The sequence below is a fragment of the Miniopterus natalensis genome, chromosome 14 (genome assembly GCF_054644295.1).
Source record: "Miniopterus natalensis isolate mMinNat1 chromosome 14, mMinNat1.hap1, whole genome shotgun sequence".
Taxonomy (NCBI): domain Eukaryota; kingdom Metazoa; phylum Chordata; class Mammalia; order Chiroptera; family Miniopteridae; genus Miniopterus; species Miniopterus natalensis.
In genome coordinates, this window is record NC_142094.1 from 26834070 (window position 1) to 26854329 (window position 20260).

Sequence of the window (20260 nt, forward strand, 5' to 3'; positions counted from 1 at the left end):
CTCTGCATTTAGAGTATACTGGCAGAAGAACTCATTTAGTTAGTAGAGTAGTAAGTATAAAGTGTTGCTGTGGACTTTTTAGTTATTAATGAGTACCTAGAACTATAATCTCTTTGCTTTTTTATAATCTTACTATATTGTCACAATTGTATAGTTGACTTGAATCTTATCTCGAGGAGTATACTTTTCTAAAAAAGTATCATCTTGATAATACTTCCCTACTGGTTTTACAGCTGGCATCCCTCGTTCAGTGTTGAAAGATTGGCGGAAAGTCAAGAAGCTGAAGCAAACTGGGGAATCCTTTTTACAGGATGACTCCTGCTGTGAGATAGGTCCTAATTTGCAAAAGTGCCGAGAATGTAGACTTATTCGGAGTAAAAAAGAAGAAGAACCAACCCACTCACCAGTATTTTGTAGATTTTACTACTTTAGACGGTAAGTGAAAAAATATGTAATTGGGGGAAAGTATGTTTATTGGACATTGGAAATTATGCAATCATTCTGAGGATCCCATTTGGAGATAGGAGCCTCCTTGTTTCTGAAACATAAAAGAATATTAAACTTTTTTAGTACTAAATATTAAAGTCAGCGCATTACATTGGAATACCCATGCTTTTGTCCTGTTACACATACGTAGTTATAAAGTTATGTTATAAAACAGCAGGAAGGAATTGTTAGTACCATTTCACAGGTTTTGTAGTGTAAAAATTAAAACTTACAGTTGCTATTAACCTATCATATTACTATGCAACTAACTATATACTAACATAACTATAATGTTAATATTACCAAATAATACCTTAATACTAAATCTCACAGGTAGATTTGTAAGAGTTCAACTAAAGAATAGCTGGTTAATCCAGGCAGTAGAGACTAATGTCTCAGATTCCAGAGTGAATCATTCCTGGGTTTCAGTCTCAGCTCTTTTCCTCGGTTCCTGTATGATTTATTAATTGTTAGGTAGGACTACAACTAAGCCTGACTCATCTTCATAATGTGAGTGGTAGTGGTCCCCTACCTCGGGTTTCCTGAAGTACACAAAGTCGTTAGTGTAGTACCAAGCACATACGAAATACTTTTTAGCTGCAGTTATTTTCCTAATCATCAGCATCATCTTCCTAAGAAATTAGGAGATATTTTGCTTTAGCAAATTAACTGTGCTGGTGGCTCAGTAGAGACTCCAAAAGTGTGTATTTGTAGGAAGGTGGGTTTTTTTTAATTCTTCATGGGCTTTCTAGCCAATAACCCGCCCCCCAAAATAGCTATAGATGATATACACATGGAAGTGCAGAAAAGGTGAAAAGGAATCAAAAGGAAAGGGGTTTGAAGAGAGAAGAATAGCAGAAAAGTTTGAAGGAAAGAAATGTTCATCTTGTAGATACAAGATGATGGGCTATAAGAAAGGGAGATACTTGGTTTTTAAAAAGGGGAAAGGGTAAGGTAAGAAAGGAATGTGAAAAAGGAGTGAAGACAGTGTTGTTGGCATTCATTTGAAAAGGGCAGAATGACTTGTAATGAACTTTCCATATCCCCCGTTTGAGAGTAATTACAAAGGTAGTTGAGTAATAGTCACCAGCTAATAAGAAAAGGCAATTTTGCCTTCCACTTACCCTAAACTTCTCTGTACTGAGTAGTTAACAGTACTTAACATTAATTGTATGTCAGAAGTTAAAAAGCATTAAACACATAATTGGGTTCCTAATAAACCTATTAAGAGTTTCATCCTGTTCCTCTAAATCAAGTTAATAAAGTGTCATTTTGATTAATGAAAAATATGTACAGGGTGGGGCAAAAGTAGGTTTACAGGTAGTTGTATGGACAGTAATACAATAGTTAATACAAGAATAGACTTCCGTGTGCTCACATCTGTAAACCCATGTTTGCCCGCCCTGAATAGGCACTTGGCACTTTTTAATCCTCCCAGTGAAAGTGTTAAGGTGATTTCTGGCATTCTCAACTTTAGAGGTTCCTGACTTAGATTATGTATAAAATAATAGCATTGCTCTAGGAAGCATTTGTCTAATATTTTAAATCTTGTTCTTGTCAAGTCCTTGGACATAGTTTTTATTTGAGTGGAGTTAAGTAGTTAAGTCGTAAGTGATAGGGGAAATCTTACTTCTTGCAATGACCTAAAATTAGTACTGCTTATCATTGCCATTTGTGTAACATCATGGAAGTCATCTAAGTTGGTTAAGTTTAATTAATAAAGTATATATGTATATGGACTACCCTGTTTTCTTTTTTAATTGTGTGTATATATATATTATAAAAATATAAATTTACAACTTTAAAATAACTGGACGTCTGTCTTGGTATGTAATGCTGTTATGTTTTAATGTTTCAGATTGTCATTTAGTAAAAATGGAGTGGTTAGAATAGATGGTTTCTCTTCTCCTGACCAGTATGATGATGAAGCTATGAGTTTATGGACACATGAAAATTACGAAGATGATGAACTAGACATAGAAACTTCAAAATACATCTTGGATATAATAGGTGATAAGTTCTGTCAATTAGTAACATCTGAAAAAACAGCTTTGTCCTGGGTGAAAAAGGATGGTAAGGAAGTTATATACTTGGAACATGAAATTGTATAAATTTGATTTTAAGAATTTGAAGTATGTTTTATTTGGGAGAAGTCCCTGATCCTACCTAGTCTTGACTTTCAATTTTGATAATGACACTTTTTATGTACAAATGCACCTATATGCACTTAAGGTAAAAGATATGGTCCAATTTAGGTTGAAATGAATGGATTAGCAGTTAGTGAAATCACAATAGCATTTGCTGTTTCTGCTGTTATGATATAGTTTAGCATGACAAAGACACTTTGGATGCAAAATTGGGGAATTTCAGCATTTGCCATATAAAATCAAATTCATCCCAGTTTTTAATCTGGTGTGGTTCATCATAGTCTTTAGAGTTAGATGTATATTTGAATCTCAACTTTACTCCTTGCTTAACTATATGACTGTAAAACAGGAATGATAACTACCTTATCGATTTGTTTAGAAGTAGTCCGGTTAATTATGTTCACGTATGTAAAGTACCTAAAATACTAAGGGCTCTATAAATGTTAGCTCCTTTCTCTCCTTTAAATCAATGGTTTATCCCCCAGGGGATATTTTTGGTTCAGCAACTGAAAAATATTGGGGGTGGAGTACTAGTATATAATGGGTAGAGGCTGCAGATGCCACTACACATCCTACAATATACTGAATAGTCCTCTACAGCAGAGAATTTGTAGTCCAAAATGTCAGAAGTATCAAGATGGAGAACCTTTCAATTAGATACATGTTTTCAGAAAGGAATCACTAATTACTTCAAGAAATCTGCTGTGGCCTGGCCAGTGTGGCTTGAGCGTCATCCCATGCTCTGAGAGGTTGCTGTTTTGATTCCTGGTCAAGGCACATACCCAGGTTGTGAGTTCAGTCCCCAGTCAGGGTGTGTAAGCGATCAATGGTTTTCTCTCCATCTGCCTCCCTTCCTCCCTCTCTAAAATCAATTTTAAGAAAAAGAAATCTGCTCTTGATCTTCAGTTAATGTATTCTTCAAAGTTCTTGATTTGCCTTCGTGTTTTTGTTTTTATTAAACAAAAACAGCCAAAATTGCATGAAAAAGAATATGTTTGCCCTTAAACTTTTATTTCTCTGTATTTCAGCCAAAATTGCCTGGAAAAGAGCAGTGAGAGGAGTCCGAGAGATGTGTGATGCATGTGAAGCAACGTTGTTTAACATTCATTGGGTCTGCCAAAAATGTGGATTTGTGGTCTGCTTAGATTGTTACAAGGCAAAGGAAAGGAAGAGTTCCAGAGGTCGGTTTATAACTTTATATAAATTAAAATTTTTTATGATGTTTATTTTCTCTAGGATCATGCATCTGGAAAATTAGATATGTGTGGGGTTTTCCCCCTACCTTTCTTACTATGCTACATTAGGAAGTTTTAAAAAGGAGTAACCACAGTTTATTAATGGCCAGATTTTTTTAGAATAAAGCTGCATCTATAGACTCACCCTCACCCCCTCATTTCAAGCAAATAGTTTCTTAATGTAACCCAAATTTACTAGGGCTTTGAATAAGTCGCAATTGAACACTTAATAGCATGAACTAATTTTTCTAAATATTGGTACCTAAAGTTCAAATCAACCTGTTCAAGAATATGCTGCCAGCCCGGCGGGTGTGGCTCGGTGGTTGAGCATTGACCTATGAACCAGGAGGTCACAGTTCTTCAGTTCCCAGTCGGTTCTTCAATTCCCAGTCGGGGCACATGCCAGGGATTCAGGCTCAATGCCCAGTAGGGGCCGTGCAGGAGACAGCAGATCAGTGACTCTCATCATTGATGTTTCTCTCTCTCCTCCCTTCCTCTCTCTGAAATCAATACAAACATACAAAAAGGGGAGCAGCACTTGGAGGACACAATGAAGACTCCATCCATTGTTGGAGTCCTGTGCACAGATCCACAGGACTTAACCTGGGCCGCCATGGGACCCTGTCAGATGAGCACAGCGGGGTGATGATATCTGTTCTAGCCCAGCAAGCCACTAAGATAACCTCAGACCCCACTGATATTCTTGTGGTGTGTCTAGAATCAGATAATGGGAACAGTATAATCCAGAAAGATGATGACATCACAGTGGCAGTAAACAAAATGGGCTCCTGATGTCTCCCAGCGGTTCTCCAGCAGCTTGTCTATGTAATTGTCTTACACACTGTTAAAGTTTCAGTGGTTAGGCTCTTCATTGACTGTACTGTGGGCACTTTTGTATTAATTTTTGTGTAAGTTGCTTTTGGACATTATATACTGACTTACCAAAATACTAGTAAGAAAGGCTCCTGTTTTGCAGCACCAGGTCCAGGTGACTTTTTATGTAGAATTCTGTTATGTTCAATAAATCTGTTTGGAGGGGAAAAATAAAAAACTATGTTGCCACTTACTATTTATTCCCTAGTTTTTACAGAATGAATATGAAAACAGCCTTTGAAACTATTATTTTTAATTTCTATAGAGAAATAAAATGACATAAAAAGTGTTCTGCATTTTAGTAACAGCTGGAAATAATATAAAGTTTAAAAAAGAAGTAACTGATTGCACCTTCTTCTTGCTAAAAGTCTTTTAGAAACATAACCCAAGTCAATTTTGGAAGTAGTTGCCTAATACTGGTAACCTTGAAAGTACTGAGTATTTGTTTGGGGGGTAAGTCTTTAATGAAATGAGAGGATTCAAATGTTGGGAGTATTAGTGGTAATGTTTAGTGATAGACTTTTCATTTCAGGCAACTCTTTTTCAGAGTATGTCAGAGGAACCACAATCGGTGTCTTCTCTGCTGATAGAATTACTAAGTTTCATCCTTTCTAATCTTTTTTCTTATGTACTCATCACTTTACAAAAAGACCTGAGCAAGTAGGAAAGCATGTTCAAACATCTGCTTGTTGTTTTCTGTGATATGAAAAAGATATAGATGAGTAAAATGCAAAACCATAATAAGGAATGCATTATAGGAAATTAAATATCTTCAAAGCCATAAAAATATATTTGGATATTTTCAGTTGATAGAAGTAGCTGCACTGCTGTAAAACTTCATGACATGCATTTTATATTTTTCTGGTTTCATATATTAATTTTAACTTATTATATTTTGCTGTATTATATATATAAGCCTCCCTTGTGAACAAGAATAAGGTGCTAATTTTGAAAGTATAGTCCATCAGTCACCATGTCATTTTTTGAGTATAATCTGTAATCCTTCGTTATATTCTGCTATTTCCTTATTTCACTGTTAAGTATAGTAATAAAATCACTTGACTAGGTTATAACTTTATATAGTGGTAATTAACATAAGTATCTAAAATATATGCAGTTAGAAAACATTTACAATTTACTATGTAGGCTTTGGAGGGGAAAGTCAAGCTTTTTGTCTTAGACTGGATTTGGATTTTACTTAGTATGAAATAATGGTTACTTAGTATGAAATACTTAGTATAAAATACTTAGTATTTTACTTCTTGAAATAATGGTTCTAGTTTTTTTAATGCTGAATTTAATAAGCTTTGTGATATTCATTGAAGCTCTTAAAACCACATCATAAGTAGCTGTCTTTGTCATTAAATTTACAGAGAAAATCTCCTTGAGATCAAAGCATTAGTTTTCTTGTGTATGATATGCCTTATGCTATGTCTTAATATGTTTACAACTCCAGGTATGGAACCTTGTTTAAAGGCAATAGAAGCAATTAACTACTATTGTTAAACAAAAATTGTCATGACTAAAAGCTTTTCTGAAAGAAGGGGTTTATTGATCTAAATGCTAGCCAGAAAAAGACCAGGTCCTGCGGTGTGCAGAATGACCAGCAGGCTGCTGGTCTAAATAGAAATGATAGACATGTCCACTGTCCTGGAGGTGAAAGGCTCTTTTTATACATTATATTTTGGGAAAGTAAGTTGTAAATTGTTCTGAAAGAATTTACATTGGCTACAGATATGGGGGCGGGGAGTGGAATTGAAGCCAGGGACAGTTTAGGGTAAGTGCACAGTTCATAAGGAAGAGATATTTACTACTTTCGATTGGTTATTGGCAACAGTTCTAAAAGTTCAAGCATAAGCAGGATGTGGTGGCAGCTGATGATCAGTACAGAAAGTGATTCAAAGCTTCAGCATACATTCAGAATGTGAGCAGTCTGTTAGTTCGTCCACCACTATTAACTGGTTAATTACTCTTATCTGTCTTACTCTCTGGTAGACTATAATTTAGGGCATCACAGAGTTTTTCTCCTGTCACTATCAAGTAGTGGTTTTCTCATGTGTCTTATGACAGTTTCTCTACATTTCTTTGAAGCATAAAATGAAAATGGGTTATCAACAGTGTCCAGCATATATCAGTCTAATGTACTAAGATTGGGCAAAAGCCATGTTTGGCACAGAAAACAAAAGATCAAAGGAGATTAGTTACAGAGAAACTAGAATCAGGGAAGAAAGGTAACTAATGCATTATAAAGAATGATCATTTTTAGAAAAGGCTAACATCAGTTTTGTATCCTGATTTTATAAAACTTCTTAGAATGGTGTAATTTTGTGGGTTTTCTTTAAGAACCATACATTTGAATTCTACCATTGACATTTTGTATAATTGTTAAGCTGTTGATATACAAGCTATCAGTTCAGTGATTATATAACCATGAGTGATTTAAAGTACATGTGTTAACAATCTTCCAGATAAAGAACTGTACGCTTGGATAAAGTGTGTGAAGGGACAACCTCATGATCACAAACATTTAATGCCAACCCAAATTATACCTGGTTCTGGTAAGTATAAATATACATTATTTACTTAGTATAACAGCACTTAGTTGCTCAAATTTATTTGGGCATATGTAAGAGTATAATGGAATGGAGAGATAATGTTTATTTAATCTTAAATTGTTCTTGCTCGGTTCTTAGAATCCTCCAGGTAATAAAGCTAACAAGCCCAGCACCATGACTAAGTAAACCACAGAGGAACCATTTTTTTAGAAGGGGAAATCTAGAGTGTAATGAGAAAAAGTTTATTAAATTTATGGTGAAAGGTTATTCTACTTGTTTTGAACACTCAATTTTTTATAATAGAGGTAAGAGAAAAGAATAGAGAACATGAATTTGGTCTAATGATCAAACCTGTACTAGATGTAAGGATTGAAGAAAAAAATAAAAATCAAACTGCAAGAAAAACAGGAAAAAAATTTATAATCTTTAACAACTAGTTATAACCTTTTAATTAACTACTATTATATTTGTAGTTTTGACAGATCTTCTAGATGTGATGCACACTCTTAGAGAAAAATATGGTATTACATCCCATTGTCACTGTACTAACAAACAGAATATACAAGTTGGTAATTTTCCTACAATGAATGGTGTGTCTCAAGTGAGTATAAATTTATAATTATTCAAATAAAATGCATGGTTAAATCAGCTTTGATAATTGATATCCCGTATAAGACATATTTTTGTTTCTGTATTACTGTAGAAACATGACTTCCTTTAACTGATTAATTGAAGAGATGGTATTTTTAAAATTCTGTTGTTCTACTTTGTAGGTTTTACAGAATGTTCTTAATCACAGTAATAAAATTTCTCTGTGTATGCCTGAGTCTCAGCAGCAAAATACTCCTCAGAAGTCTGAGGGTAATGGCGGCAGCAGTCCAGGGAGTGATGTAAGCACAGACAGCAAGTTAACTCCTCCAGAATCCCAGTCACCACTGCACTGGTTAGCAGATCTTGCAGAGCAAAAGTCCAGAGAGGAAAAAAAAGGTGAATCTAATTATCTTAAGTATACAGTGACCCTTGATCAACATGGATTTGAACTTTGTGGGTACACTTATATATGAATTTTTAAATTTAATTTTATTTTTTCATTAAATACCGGTACTATTTATGATTTGTGGTTGGATGTCCAGGGATGCAGAGGGCCAACTATATGCACTGATCTACACGATTTTATATTGGGGACTTGAGCATCCATGAATTTAGGTATCCTTGGGTGTGGTAGGGAGTATCCAGGAACCAATCCTCCACAGATAACAAGGGACACATTTGAGGGAGTCAAAAGTTTTATGTGGGTTTTTTACTGCACCAGGGGATTGTGGGCACCCCGTAACCCTCAAGTTGTTCAAGGGTCAGCTATATAATAGAGTATTATAATATAACCAGCAATGTACGTTTATACATTATAACAAAAACAATTTACTTTTTGCCTTTTGCTTAAATTATGGCATAGGTTCAGTAAAACCTTTGTCTTCTCTTATTAGGAACTCGCCTCCCTGTGATTGCATCAGAATTAGCTGCAGAATCCTTTCTGGATAAGGGTATCAATAAGGCCACTAGGGCATTAGATTGTTACTCACATACGCTTTCTCCCTGTCTTAGCTGTAGTGTTTCCAACTGTGGCAGGCATAAACTCAGCTAATGTCTAAGATTTGAGGAAGGCCTTTTCATTCAGATTGTTTGACTCCATTTTGAAGGATCTAGCCCATTCTCTGGTGTGTGTGCAGGTGAATAAATCACTAGTGCTATAGTTTTTACCTCTCACTATGAAACACAGAGAGCCTGTTTTGTCCATACTTTACTTAGCAGCATACTTAATTTTATAAAATTTTTATTTCAGAAAATAAAGAATGTGCCCTTGAAAAGCAAATTAAAGAAGAGAGAGAACAAGACAATCCTGATTCTCCAAATAGCGGGACATCTCCTCCTGTGTCCCAGAATAATGAACAAGGCTCAACCTTACGGGATTTACTGACCACAACAGCTGGCAAGCTACGTGTGGGCTCTACAGATGCTGGCATTGCCTTCGCACCAGTGTATTCGATGGGAACCCCAGTGAGTGAGAGGCCAGATTTTTCACTTCTATATGCACCTTAAGTTTAGGTGATTTGGAGACTCAGCTCTGAACTACACAATAAATAGATCAAATCAAATATACCATATTACTAGGCGTGTTCCTGTCTGCATTATAACTCACAACTTGAAAGCTGGAGATCCTGGTTTTTTTCCACGGTGAATAAGGTTGGGCGAGGGGCATTTTGATGCCAGAAGAGCCCTAAGATACTCCTTCAGAATTTGAAAACCATGTATCTAATGGTGGGGGGCATTAACAAGTAAATGTTTTGTTGGTTAAAATATTTAGAAATCCAGTTTTGGTTTAATTATTCTCCAGAGAAAAATACAAAGGTAATTGTATAAGTAGGCATAAATTTTTAGTGGCCATTAAAAGTATATTGGAAATTCCACCTATCTGTGCCCTCTGCCCCAGTTCTAAAACAATATAAAAAGGAGGAAGGCCACACTTTTAGTTTCTGCAGACTTGGCCTTACATGGAGACCACCAAAATTCTGGTTCTGACTTCTCAGAAACAGTGTAGGGACCAGGGATCCATATCCACTGACATGATTCCGTATTCTTGAAGGCAAGAATAAATTGTTTGTGTTAGTTGTTTGCTATGTTAGTAGTAAATTAAAATGAAAGTTTAGCCCAGCCAGAGTGACTCAGAGTGGCATCATCCTGTGCACCAAAAGGTTGCTGATTAGATTCCTGGTCATAGCACATATCTGGGTTGCGGGTTTGATGATCTCTCTCTCTCTCCCTCTCCTCCTCTCTCCCCTTCCCCCCCCTCCTCCCTCTCTCCTCCCTTCCTCCCTCCCTCCCTCCCTCTCTGTCTTTCTCTCTCCCTCCCTCCCCCCTCCTTCTTCTCTCTCTAAGCATGTTCTTGGGTGAAGACTTAAAAAGAAAAAGACCCTGGCTGGGCGTGGCTCAGCGGTTGAGTCCACCTAGGATCCAGGTGACTGGGGTTCCATTCCCGGTCAGGGCACATCCCCGGGTTGTGGGCTCGATCAATGACTCTCTCATCATTGATGTTTGTCTCTCTTTCTTTCTCTCCTTTCCTCTCTCTGAAATCAATAAAGATATATTTAAAAAAAGAAAAGAAAATGAAAGTTTAAAAATATATGCATTTCTTCTCAAAATACAATTTTTTCCCCTAATAGAGTGGTAAAAGTGGAAGGACTATGCCAAACATTCTTGATGACATAATTGCTTCAGTTGTTGAAAACAAAATTCCACCAAATAAAGCGTCTAAGATAAATGTAAAACCAGAGCTTAAAGAAGAGCCTAAAGAAAGCAGAAAATCTGCCATGGATGAAAACAAATTGTATGGTGATATACCACATTCTTGGATCTGTGAGAAGCACATTCTTTGGCTTAAGGATTATAAAAATACTAATAATTGGAAGCTTTTCAAAGAGTGTTGGAAACATGGACAAGTGAGTATTTTAAGCTGATTTTAGTATCCACTCTTAGAGGAACTGAAGCTGGTTAAAGAGGCAAAATGGTTCTCTTCTTAGGAATAGAAAAACAAAAGAGGAAGGATAGTATTTAACACATTTGGAGTGGAAGTAAGATATAAAAAGATTACCAGAATGATTGTTTCTGAATTCTTGCTTTTGGCCAGATTTATATAAATTAATAAGCAGTGATTTTTTTTTTTTATCAGACTTAATAAAGCCATGTAGTTACAGTACACTTCTGTTTTAGTCTAGTTAACAGATTTCATACCTGCTATTAAAGTATTAATACCAGAAATATTTTTCTTGGACTGATAAAAAGTATAGATGTTTTTGCCTTTAATGTTTACCCATAGGTTATTTTTAACTTAGTTCATCAAGTCTTAAATGATAAACTCCATTATTTAATTCTGCTCAAATAAAAATGATTTCCATTTGACCAGTGTTGATGTAATGTTTGATACACATTTCAGATGGTAGTTTACGAAATTAATGCACAAATTATGAACAAAATTAAGAATTTGCCTGATTTAGGATTACCATGTTCAGTTTTTTTCTTTCTGGAAAACATCATTGCTGTTTTGTTTCACTTTCTTCATTCATCAGATAGTTATTGAGCACCTAATAAAATCCAGTCTTTGTGCTGGCCACTAAGGATATAAAAATGAGTAAGTTATGAAAAAGTGAGTAAGAGCTGTTTTAGTATAGTTCTGAATCTTTTCTTAGATCACTAATCTTCTTCAATATCTGATGAAAGCTTGGTTTTTCTCCCCCCAGAAAAAATACACACCTATGCATTATATATATTTGTCCTTTGGTATTCTTGGGGGGATTCACTCCAGAATCTTCAAATACCCAACCAAGTTCATTATATAAAATGATGTCATATTTCGCATCCTGTATACTTTATCTCTAGATTACTTATAATACTAATACAGTGTAAATGCTATGTACATAGTTGCTTTATGATATTGTTTAGAGAATATGACAAGAAAAAATTGTATTTACACGTTTAGTACAAAGGCAGCCATCATAGGCCTTAACTACATAGTACACATCAGCAACAACGGTACATCTTTTATTTTTCCTGCTATTTTCTATTGAAAGTTGGTTGAATCTGCTAATTCAAAAGCCATAGATGGATAGAGAAGGCTATCTGCACACAATATTTAGCTTGCCTTTTTTCTTTGGAGTGGCGGGGCTTGGCTCTCAAAGCCCCGTACCATTGCTGGGTCACAGTTTAGACCACTTAATTTTGTGTGAGCCTGAAATAGTCACATAAATATTTTTATAAACATGTTAAATATTCTAAGAAGTTTGTTCAGGGTAGCTATAGAAACCCAAAACAGCCCAGCTGGTGTAGCTCAGCTGCTTAGTGTCAACCAGGAGATTGCGGTTCGATTCCCGGTCAGGGCACATGCCTAAGCTGCAGGCTCAATCACCAGCAGGGAGTTTGTAGAAGGCATCCCGATCAGTGACCCTCTCTCATCATTGATGTTTCTGTCTCTCTCCCTCTCCCTTCCTCTCTCTGAAATCAATAAAAACATTTAAAAATAAAAAGAAACCCCAAACAAAATGACTAAGCCAGAGTACTAATTCAGAAAGTCTGGTCTGAATTAATGCCTGAGGGGTTAAGTGTAATTTTTCTAGATACACAAGTAGGTTGGAGATGCTTTAAATAAAAGCATCAGTTTTGGGGGGAAATATTAAGTAGTTTTGTTTGTCTGGAACACAGAGGTAAGAGTTCTTTGGGATAATGGTAGGGAAATGAGGTAGTTAGGGTTATGATTATGAAGGGCCTTTATATATCATGCTAAAAAATTTGAACTTTATCCTGTAGATAATAGTTTTAATTCAGGAATCAACGCAATCACATTGACATTTTTTTAAAAATTTATCTTTATTGTTAAAAGTATTCCAGATGTCCCCTTTTTTCACCCCCATTGACCCCTTCCACCCCACTCCCACCCCCTCCCCAAATTGACATTTTAAAATGACAGCAAAGCAGATTAGGAAGGGTTGCAGTATTTCGGGAAGATGATGGTCTATGGTAGCCTAAGGATTCTGGTTCAGAATATTCTAATTAACTTGCCTCTGTAATTTTTAAAAACCTGCTTACTTTCACCAAGCTGCTGGTTACCATAAGATAGAATGGCATAGGGTTGGAGTATTACTGGATAGGCATAATAGGGGCTAGATATTAATATGTGATTGCCAACAATAATTAACTAATAGTTGAACTGCTTTAATAGCAGTTGGACCTATGGTTAAGACCATTGAAAGGAAGTTTAATGGAGCAGACGTCCCAGTTGTTAACCATACTTTAGGGTGTTCTATTTTTTTCTTTGCTTTTGAGATGGTTCCCAACATTTAATTATCTTATGAAGCTTAAGTATACTTATATCTTTTACAGGGAGACTCTAAGTCACAACTTTGTGTTCTCTATATCCCAGACTTTTAACTTCTTTATAATAAAGGAATTAAAAAGGGGGACCAAGAGGTGTTTTTGTTTGGTTGGTTTTTTGTTTTTTTTACCTCAGCATTGGAGTTTTAAAAGCTATATAACTTCAGTTCTTGGTTTTTAGTTTAGAAAGCATTGAGGGATTTTGAATTCATATGATTTCAAAGGAGAGATTCACTTTTAGGGAATAGTCATTAGGCTTGAAATTTAATGTTGTTATGCCTAGTTGCTTAGTATTTTTGTTAGGATCCTTGTCAAGGTAAAAACAATGTATGTATATGTTTTAAGTAATACAAACTCAGAGTGTATATAGACTTTTAATCTCAAGGACTTTTTATGTCTTTTACTTAAAAATCTTAATACATATATTTTATACATACAAATAAATGAGTAATCAAAAAAGTCATGTTTATACTGTTAAGTGGAATTTTTACTGTAACCTTTCAGACTTTCCTGGAGATTGCTACATGTTTTTATTTTCAGAAAATGGCAGTGTACTCTCCACAGCATTCTCTCGCCACCTTTTCTTTTTGACAATATATCGTGAACATCTAGGGCCTAGTTTTGAGACCCTTTATTCTGGCAGTTTGTCATTAGTACTGAAACTTAACATTTGTTGTATGTGCATATTAAATCAAATTTTGGAAGCATCCATATATCTTTCAACTTTTACTTATCTATTTATAAGCCTGCAGTGGTTTCCGGTGTACATAAGAAAATGAACATGAGCTTATGGAAGTCAGAATCCATTAGTTTTGATTTTGGAGACCACCAAGCTGATCTTCTGAACTGCAAAGACAGCATTGTTTCAAATGCCAATGTTAAGGAATTCTGGGATGGTTTTGAAGAAGTTTCAAGTATGTTGGGTTTTTTGTCTGTTTTACTACTTTTGTTAAACATATCCCCTCAAAACAATAAATTGTAAATACGGCCTAATAGGTTTTTAATCTTTTATACTTCTATATTTGTTGTCTAATAAAAAGAAACAAGTACAGATGCTCCTCAACTTACAATTGGGTTACATTCCAATAAATTCATTGTAAATTGAAATTATCGTGTAGAAATGCATTTTATTCACCTAACCAATAGAATGTCAAGCTTTTTTATCCTAGCCTACCTTAAATGTTACATTAGCTTACATACATTGGGCAAAATGAACAGAATGAACATACTCTACCACATAGCTAGCACAGGAAAAGAGGAAAATTCAAAATTAGAAATACAGTTTCTACTGAAGGCCTTTTTTCACACCACTGAAAAATTATTTAGTCAACCCATCCTAAGTCGGGCCATCTGTGCTTGGAAATAAGAGACTTGGAAATAAGGGTCTTATTCTTGTCTTTATATCTAATTTCCTTTGGCCATAAACAAGTCTTTTAATTATGTTTACTTACATCACAATGAGGAATATTATTTGGTAACCCCATAAGTCTTTGGAAATCGAATTATGAAATTTATATAAAACGCTTTGAAAATTAAAAATGTAATTTTAATTGTATAAATATTTTTAAAAGAATTTATGTGCATAAGGAACCAAAGTCTTAAAACTACCTAAGTATATAAGAAATAGAAGCCAGTTATGCAAGCATTCATTACGTACCTACTGTGCAACCACTGAATTATTCATTCACTTTACATTTCTTCCTCTCCAAACATTAATAAAACACAGAGATTACCTTTTTAGTAATTAACTGTATTCTTTATAGAACGGCAAAAAGCAAAAAGTGGAGAAACAGTTGTTTTAAAATTGAAAGATTGCCCTTCAGGAGAAGAATTCAAGACTATGATGCCAGCCAGGTATATCTTTTGAAATGTTTTTTTGACTCCTAGCTTTTTGAAGTTGAGCTGAGATTATACCCAGAAGTAAGATAAAGAACAAAAAAAAATGTGACTACCGTTAGGCATTTTCTTCCTCAATTAAAAATAAATAAATAAAAAGCAAAACCAGATTTCTGTAGTCTCAGCAGGGGTGTCTATGTTAGGGCAGTAAAGGAAAGACTGCTTATGTCACGGACAGGGGCCCTCTTTGGGACTTCCGTATTCATGGTGTTTTTTAATTCATAACGATTAGGCAGCATTGCAGTTTTAGTATCACTTCTGTTCTAACTTGCTCATGTGTTGTGCATTCATTTAAACTTCGAATGAAGTCAGGGAAAGTGTTACCCATCAGAGGCCTTGAGGAAAAGTTGTCTTAGTTTTTGAACAAGTTGAAAATTACATATTTGAAAGAACTCTAAAAGGTAAGTCTTTATTCAAAAGAAGTCAAATGTTATTTTTCAGATATGAAGATCTTTTAAAAAGCCTGCCATTGCCAGAATATTGTAATCCAGAAGGAAAATTCAATTTAGCCTCTCATTTACCAGGATTTTTTGTACGCCCTGATCTAGGACCCAGGTTGTGCAGTGCCTATGGTAGGTATATGTTTGCATTTCCATCAGCTTGGAATTCTATGGAATTTTAACTAACTATCCAAAGATATCTTGTCTAATGATTTTTAGGTTCTACTAAATCTCTTCTTTTAATAACCCATTGAAATCTTTTCCTAAATCAAGCAGTGTGTTAGGAATTAATAGCCAATATATAGTTAAGTACCTGCTCATTCCTTGCGAAATATTTCCATTTTCTATTTATTTGGTTTCTATGGGGCATTTCATGGATTTTGTTTTTTGGAGGCAGGTTTTGAAACAAAGAGTAAAACTCAAATTACAATTAAATTTTCCTCATAAAGCTGATTTGGGATATGTAAAATAGTCAAGTAAAACTTTATTTCATACACAGGTGTAGCTGCTGCTAAAGATCATGATATAGGAACAACAAATCTCCATGTTGAAGTTTCTGATGTTGTAAATATTCTAGTCTATGTTGGCGTTGCAAAAGGAAACGGCATTCTCTCAAAAGCAGGTAAAGAAACTTAAAGAGTAGTGGTGTTTGGAATAACAGTTGAATAAGCACATACTACACTAGTGTTATCCTGAATGTCAGCCTGTGAGTTAACAGGAAAGATTCCAAAAAGAATTACAGTGGATATAGGGATATTCTAATCTTTATTACTTGAAAAGTGATTGTTTACCTGAGTTCTTTTTACGTAATAGGAATTTTTGTTTTAAAAATGGATGTTTTTGTTTATTTGTTCTTTTCCTGTCATTAAATATTGTTAATGAAAATAGATTATTAAACTCATTTACGAACATTTATTGAAGAATAGAAACTATGGCCTGGGACTCTGAAGATGATTTTTTTTCTCCAGTACCATTTAGAAGGGGCCTTTTATAAAAACAAAAAACAACCACCATATTTTTTTGTTCTAACGAGAGAGAGAAACATTGATCCGCACATACCCCAATTTGGATATGTGCCCTGACTTGGAATCGAACCCGCCACCTTTTGATGTACAGGACAACACTCTATCCAACTGAGCCACACCAGCCAGGGCATGGGCCTTTTCTTTTAAGCAGAAATAACATTTCTACCCAGTGTATAGGTTTTAGAGTCCATCCTCTGGGTTTCTTTCTGAAACCTTGTTTCTATCTGTTACTCCATTCTTTATAGACATAGGCCTTTAAATTTTCCTTCTCCACTGGCTTCTTTCCAGAGTAGAAGCACACTCTAGACTATCCCTTCTTTTTCAAAAGAAAACCCCCTTCAAACCGCATCTTCCTTGCCACTATCCTGTTGCTCCTGCCCTTATGACAAATCCTTTTCTGTTTGTCACCTCCCTTTCACATTTCAGCTGAATAAAGGTTGGGCTCTATACCTGCTACCCCACTGAAATTACTCATGCTAAGGCTCTCACAAGTGGATAATTTAATAGTTTCTTTCTGGACCTTTTATTACTTGCCACCTCTATAATAAATGGCATTGTCAATCACTACGTCATCTTCAGATATTGGCCGTGGCTCCTGTGACACTACTCCCTGGTTCCTAATACCTTATGGAGTAAAAACAGACTCGTAGAGTTCCAGACTTTGTTTTCTGCTTTTTTCTAGTTTACATGCACTTCCTATGAAATGGATGGCTTCCAGCCATCACTTAGGTCCTCATATCTCTATCTGGAGCCCTGAATGCATGTATAGCTTAGTGGCTAGGTGCCAAGGGCATGAGGTTTCATTATAGTATTCACTCAAATTTTCTGTATATTTGACAGCTTCTATAATACCCATCCTGACTCATATTTACATTGTTTCTCAGGTCCCTTTGCTATTGATTATAATAGATAAAAACTCTGCCCCCTTCACTCCCAAGGATTTAAGAGTCTGGGATACTTGAGTTGTGGTCCCAGCTCTAGCACAGAAATGTGTGACCTGTGGTCAAGATTATTTATTCTTTCAAGGCCTATGATGCCACAGGGTTAGTTATCTCTTGTACTTCATTGTTCTCTTTCCAATTCATCCCCTATAGCACTTAGTCTGCAATACAGAGGCTATGACTGCTTTTCTCTAGTATACTTTCATGTACTTAAATGCTGGAACTTTCTTACTCATCTTTGTTTCTGCATACCTCCCATCCGTCATTTGTAGCATAATTTTTGATCTTTTGAGAAAACATTAACATCTGTCTCTTATCTAAAGTTTTTGCCAACTTTGATAGATGGTCAGAAAAATAGGAACGTTTTAGGAATATATAAGGTGCTTAAAACACATGAAGAAACACTGACCTAAAGTCCGTTGCTTTTTCTTTTCCTCCACCTACAACGGCTCTCCCATCTCTTCTGGCAAATTCCGGCATTTATCCTTTAAAGTGTAACTCAGATTTCTGTCATCTCTCCCTAGAGGTGTTCATGAAAGAAAAACTTTTTCTTCCTTTTGAGAAAGTTTTTTGTTTTAATTTACAGAGCAATAAAATTTAGAATAATTGGAAAACTTTTATCTAAGGTTGTTAAATTATAATTGTGTTAAAAAACACACACATTTAGCCCTGGCCAGATAGCTCAGTTGATTAAAGCATTGTCCCAGTAAGCCAAGGTTGCAGGTTAGATCCCCAGTCAGGGCACATACAAGAGTCAACCAATGAATGTATGAGTAAGTGGAACAACAAATTGATGTTTCTCTCTCCCCCTCCCTTCCTTCCTCCCTTCCTCTCTGTCACTAAGAATCAACTTAAATAATTGTTTTTAAAAGCCACATTTAAAAACGATCAGCTGGCCCTCTCTGGTATTGCTCAGCGGTTAAAGCATCGGCCTGTGCACCCAAGGGTAGCTGGTTCAGTTCCCAGGCAAGGGCATATACCTGAGTTGCAGGTTCCAGTCCAGCCCCTGTCGGGGTGCATCCAGGAGGCAGCCAATTGATGTGTCCCTGTCATTTCAGTGCCCCCCCCCATCTAAAAATCAATGGAAAAAATGTCCTTGGCTTGAGGATTAATAAAAAACATCAGCTATCATTTTTAAAGAGGATATTTTATAAATGTACATTACCCAGATAAAATTGGAGAACTGAACCAGTCTTTTTGAACTTTTTGTACTCGTGTGAATGCACTCACTGTGTGATACTCTTATTTGCCTACATTTATTAATACCCTCTTTTACTCTGTGAGGTCTTAACTGTGTCTTTCTTAACTCTAATCCCCCAAATTCTAAGACAGTGTCTGGCACATTGTAAACACATAATAAATATTTGAATTAAGAAATCCTTTCAGACAATTTTAAAGATTAAAAAGCTTTTACTGTCCCAGATTAGGAAACATCTAATGTATTCACTGTAACAGGCAATAGATTTCTTCAAAGAACATTCCTTTAAAATGTTCACTATAGTGAAATTGGGAGTTTGGAAAAGACGACCTTCCTATATTTCACTCAGAAATAACCAGTTAACTTTATTTTCTGTTCGTGTGTGTGTGCATGTGCACACGCATGCATGTGCACATAGTTGGTTTGCCAGCATTTTAAAAGAGTGATCTGATGTTTCCTCAAAACCACAGCTCGTAGGGCATTTGCATTTAATTACAGATGAACTAATAAGAAATTAGAAGACATTTTGGGTTTATCTCCTCTCTTAAGAGTGCCAGTCTAGTCAGGCACTAGGCTGCCTCTGATAGATCAGTTTTAGGAAATTTGGCTTTCTGCCGGTCATATTTCCTGACCAATTTGAAAATACTCTCCTGTGTTTTAGGGATACTCAGGAAATTTGAAGAAGAGGATTTGGATGACATTTTAAGAAAACGGTTGAAGGACTCAAGCGAAGTGCCTGGTGCTCTGTGGCACATTTATGCCGGGAAGGACACTGACAAGATAAGGGAATTTCTTCAAAAGGTATAATTTAGTGCAAGTAGTTTATCTCTCCACCTTGAGCGAGGACTAATTTTTAATGTAACTTCATTTGGCATTCAATATAAGATCAGTAAATAACTTTTACTTCAGAGGAGGAGGGGATTTCTCTCTTGTTTTAGAAAGTCAGATGCTCCTTTCTCTTGTTCCTGTTAAGCATTTCATGTTGGGGTTTGAATGGCTGTGTCTCCTCAGTTGCTAGTGCTCCTCCCCCATCTGCCTCTAGTAGAGAACTAATCTGTTGAAGGATTAGATGGTACCCTTGGAGAAAAGCAGTGTTTGGAAAGTGCGGAATATAAAAACTAATGTGTCATAGGAATGTCTAAACAGTGTAAGATCTTAATTTTATTTATTGCTTGATTGATATTTTTTGCTGGTGATCTAGGGAATGCTACTCTGTCACATCTGATTGCTCTAATACTTATTTGACTAGATTGAAATTTTGAGTAATTTTACCTTTATTTTGGTTGTTAGATACTCTGAATGAATAGGATACATTCATCTGAATAACTGATTAAAACCCTTTGTTCAAATACTTTTTAAATTTTATAATTATATATTTTTACGGAACCATCATTTCTCCTTCTCTTATTGTACTTAATCTTCCTTCTGAATGGTCTTAAGGTCTCTGGTCAGTGCAAAGGGCTATAGCCCTGTACCTACTATCTTATCCCAGAGTACCTACCAGTATTTTAATTTGAAATATTATAAATTTTGCTTTTTAAAGAA

General features: G+C 35.5%; 1 protein-coding gene and 1 pseudogene across 6 annotated transcripts in view; both read left to right on the forward strand.

Annotated features, from left to right (window-relative positions):
* Nucleotides 1–20260, forward strand: part of JMJD1C (jumonji domain containing 1C) — a 197277-nt gene that overhangs the window by 169321 nt on the left and 7696 nt on the right. For 4 of the 6 annotated variants that reach the window (XM_087824400.1, XM_016220758.2, XM_087824398.1 and 1 more), the window contains 13 exons: nucleotides 234–435; nucleotides 2345–2559; nucleotides 3662–3814; nucleotides 7210–7299; nucleotides 7770–7897; nucleotides 8070–8283; nucleotides 9137–9351; nucleotides 10515–10790; nucleotides 13961–14129; nucleotides 14979–15069; nucleotides 15553–15683; nucleotides 16051–16173; nucleotides 19377–19516. In XM_087824400.1, the coding sequence (XP_087680526.1) occupies nucleotides 234–435; nucleotides 2345–2559; nucleotides 3662–3814; nucleotides 7210–7299; nucleotides 7770–7897; nucleotides 8070–8283; nucleotides 9137–9351; nucleotides 10515–10790; nucleotides 13961–14129; nucleotides 14979–15069; nucleotides 15553–15683; nucleotides 16051–16173; nucleotides 19377–19516 (2147 nt within the window). The remainder of the gene's footprint in view (nucleotides 1–233; nucleotides 436–2344; nucleotides 2560–3661; nucleotides 3815–7209; nucleotides 7300–7769; nucleotides 7898–8069; nucleotides 8284–9136; nucleotides 9352–10514; nucleotides 10791–13960; nucleotides 14130–14978; nucleotides 15070–15552; nucleotides 15684–16050; nucleotides 16174–19376; nucleotides 19517–20260) is intronic. The other 2 variants (XM_087824397.1, XM_016220759.2) reach the window with 2 other exon arrangements.
* Nucleotides 4344–4744, forward strand: LOC148091530 (ragulator complex protein LAMTOR5 pseudogene; annotated as a pseudogene).